The sequence below is a fragment of the Penaeus monodon genome, chromosome 22, assembly GCF_015228065.2.
Source record: "Penaeus monodon isolate SGIC_2016 chromosome 22, NSTDA_Pmon_1, whole genome shotgun sequence".
NCBI classification, from domain to species: domain Eukaryota; kingdom Metazoa; phylum Arthropoda; class Malacostraca; order Decapoda; family Penaeidae; genus Penaeus; species Penaeus monodon.
In genome coordinates this window covers 42,100,389-42,104,028 of record NC_051407.1, presented here as the reverse complement: position 1 = coordinate 42,104,028, position 3,640 = coordinate 42,100,389, and the positions used below count along the sequence as shown (strand labels likewise).

General features: G+C 34.8%; 1 protein-coding gene across 13 annotated transcripts in view; it reads left to right on the top strand.

The window, feature by feature from the left end:
• LOC119587155 overlaps positions 1-3,640 on the top strand; it is a 27,412-nt gene that overhangs the window by 1,001 nt on the left and 22,771 nt on the right. For 7 of the 13 annotated variants that reach the window (XM_037935920.1, XM_037935911.1, XM_037935923.1 and 4 more), the window contains exons 2-6: positions 266-319; positions 1,388-1,619; positions 1,909-2,376; positions 2,556-2,624; positions 2,809-3,633. In XM_037935920.1, the coding sequence (XP_037791848.1) occupies positions 1,435-1,619; positions 1,909-2,376; positions 2,556-2,624; positions 2,809-3,633 (1,547 nt within the window). In that variant the 5' untranslated portion in view covers positions 266-319; positions 1,388-1,434. Of the gene's footprint in view, positions 1-265; positions 320-1,383; positions 1,620-1,908; positions 2,377-2,555; positions 2,625-2,808; positions 3,634-3,640 lie in introns of all 13 variants that reach the window. The other 6 variants (XM_037935914.1, XM_037935917.1, XM_037935916.1 and 3 more) reach the window with 3 other exon arrangements.

Sequence of the window (3,640 nt, the reverse complement as noted above, 5' to 3'; positions counted from 1 at the left end):
ATATATTATGGGTTTATTGATAGGAATAAGGTATCAGTTTAACAGTATTTTAGATATAAGATTGATTTAAAAACACATATTGTGTAACTCAAAAAGTTCCATCATCATATAACTAATTTTACAGCATTAAATATTATGGTATATATTCAACATGATAGGTTTTTGTTTACAGCAAACTTGTATATGATGGTAAAGATATATTATCTTGTGTATGTATATAGGCAGAATGAGAAATTGCTGACTATATTCACTTATCTTATTTCAGAGATGATGTATCTGAACATGAAATCTTCAGTTGTCCACCCCACATTATGTTCATGTAAGATAATGTTTTTTTAATTGAGGGAACCCAACAGTATCATAAGCTTATTGCATAATAAAGCTATGGAAAGATACACAGACATGTAGCCCTTAGGATATTTAATAGGAAATTTAGTGATATTTATATTAAAATAATTATTTTCAAGTAACAGTCTTTATTTAGAATCAGAGGAAACCATTTCTAGAATTATTTTGCTCTGAGCTAAAGTGAGGCAGCTGATATGCACAAGAAATTGAGAAAAGTTCACTTGAAGTGTGATGATCATTGCTGAGATTTGTCTGGCAGATAGACCTTAATGGAGAGGGAGAATGCAATAGAATAACCACTATAAAAATAGCTATTCATATATTGGGTGTATGGCCATTATTTTTTTCAGGAAGTCTTTGTCCCATGATGGAAGTTAGGCATGGAGGAAAAAAAATTAAATAGAATGTAATAGAATAGCAGGTTGTGTAGACCAACAAGACTGGTTGGAGAGTGAGACAAGCTGAGCATCAGAGGGGAAGGATAGTGGAGTCTGATCTATGGGATGATGAATGTCTCCCTTTTGCTACACTTTCACCCAGGGTTTGATGCAACTTTTTTCTGACAGTTTTCATGATATTAATTTGATCTAAAAACATGTAACCGTTTGCTTATGTCAGGTAAATGATGTCACAATATGACCCTTTATTATTTCCCTCACTTCAGCAGTAATTTTAAAAACTTATACCCTTTTTTTCATTCTGAGAAAGCTACCAGAAAACTACCAAGTTTATTTGGCATCTTTCATTGTGGTGACTTTTATATGATTATCTATCTTTCAGTTTGTTTCTCTTTTCTTATTGTGTCTCCCATTTCTTGATGGTAGCTTCCTCATTTTCCCTCTTTTTTTCTGTATTGCTGAGAACCATCTGTAGGACATATAATTCAAGTACTTCAATTAGTGGCTTTAAATTTCCTATGAATTTTACCCTTATTAATCATATTACTTTTTGAAGATAATATTATAAATATGTTTCCCAAGTTCTTAGCAGTGATATGGCTTTGTTATATATTTTGTGAATTTTTTTTCTGCAAAGGTAGGATGAAGCCCAGCTGTTGTGAGTTATGGGCTCTTGAGTAAAGAGAAGATGACTCAGGAGGAGGACGATCTGGAAGAAGAATTACGTTGCTTAGATATTCGTGAAGATCATGGGGCTGAAGAGAGTGATGTAACCCCTACAAATACACCTCCATCCTCACCACCTATTTTGTATATAAAGAAGTACCCACCAAGTCATCCTGTTGGATATGAGGAAAATAAAGATTTTGGAAGGTAAAGTAAATGTTATACTAGCATAAAGTGTATACTGATGTTATACATACAGTGCTGGATTACATTAATATTCATTTTATAGGCTGAAGTGTGAGTTTAAAATAATATATAATCATGATTTTCATTTTAAATTATGACAACATTAGTCTCTTTTAATTACTTTCAGTTGTATTTCAAATATTTGGTTGCTTGATATCATACATAGTAAAAACTTTAGATATGACAGATTTGAACTTAGTATTACCGGGATTAATAACTTTTATTAGTAATTTGTGTTGATGTATTACAGATATTCAAGAGGTGATGACAATGAATGCAGATCAGACTCCTCTCTATCATGGGGTGATGATGAGTTTGAAGGAGAGGCCACCAGACAAGTCAGTGCCCTCTTTGACCAGCTTGACTCTTTGCTCTATCAGGATGATTCTGCAACATCTGCTGTGCCATGGTTTGTAAGTGGAAGCACCAAAGTGTTTGTGAACGAGGATGAGAAAACTGTTTCACCTGCTGGAAGTATTGGTTACTTCTCAAGTCCAGAGAGTAATCCTGATGAACATATTGAAACCAATATAAAAACAATTAACAAAGATATCATTTTTGATGTGGATAATGTGGGATCACGAACTTTATTGTTAAGCAGTGCAAGATTATTGGAATCAAGCACTGGAATAGGTAGTGATCTTCTTGTAGCTCCTGAACCGACACCAGAATTACTAGAGGAATGCTCAAATTGGGTACACCACTTTCCACATTTTAGGTAAGTTGCTTTTGTAAATTAAGTCCTGGTAAATCACCACTGATGGTTATTATGACTGTGGCCAAACTTAGGATAGATAATTTTGCATTTATATGATTGTGTAATTGGTTATGTAAGTACTTGATGTACTATTTGTATTTGAACAACACTTCCTCTCATGTTTGTGTTTATGTTGACAGAATTAGGGGACGTGTATTGGAGACATCGTTGCTAAATATCATAGAACAGTATATGAATGAAGATTCTCTGTAAGTACTACTATTAGAGGATTTATATAATAGTATTAATGAAAAGATACTAATACTTTTTGTACTGTACAATTGAAAAAAATAGTTATTATATATTCTTTGAAATTTGCACTATAATGTTGTATGTCAAGGTCATTCTCCTTCAAATTTTATATAAGGTAACATATTATTTATTTATTTTCAGACATGAAGAAATATTAGAAAATGAGGAAGTGATTGAAGAAGATGGTGACTTTCACCATCTGCTGCCTATAGTTAATATTGTCAGTGCCAATCAAGTAAAAAATTCTTCTCATGTTAATCCAAAGACAGGGACTTCCAGTAGTCGAGTGTGTAGTGGATCAAATGATCCAGAAGTACTAAAAGAGCAAGTGCTCATAATGCTCTTTGATCATTTGTGGCCTACAGTGACAAAAGCAATTGAACCATTGCTTCATTCATATGCCAAATATGTAATTGAACAGTCAGTACAATATTCATCTCTCTCTAGGGAGCCCAGTACTAGAGGGGCCAGAAGGGGTAGACAGACTCCTGTAAGAAAATATAGTGCTGAACTTGGGGGAGCTACTCATAGACACCTAAAGCTCCCAGAGAGTGTGAATAGACCTGATAGTGGCATTTCTGTTAGAGGATACAGAGCAAATCGTCCATTGAGTGGAATCCAGCGACCAACAAGTGCTATAAATAGATTGCAGGGTTATCAGCCTACACCAAGCATCTACCAAGGAGAATTACAAGATCTTCTGCAGGTAACAACAAAGCCATTGCAAAATGGAGAAGACAGATTACGTTCCAGAACCTCTTCTGCTTCACTCACCCGTGAGTCTTCAGCTCGGTCCAATCAGTCTTTGGTATCTCTTCCTTCTGTCACAACTCCTAGAGGCACAACACAGCGACCTGTATCTTCAAGAGCAGCTCATCATCTTCTGACCCCCATGCGCATTGACAGTTTTAGTACCACATTGGAACAAAGGCCATCATCTACCTCATCATATAATGCTCGTTCTAGGTTTGTA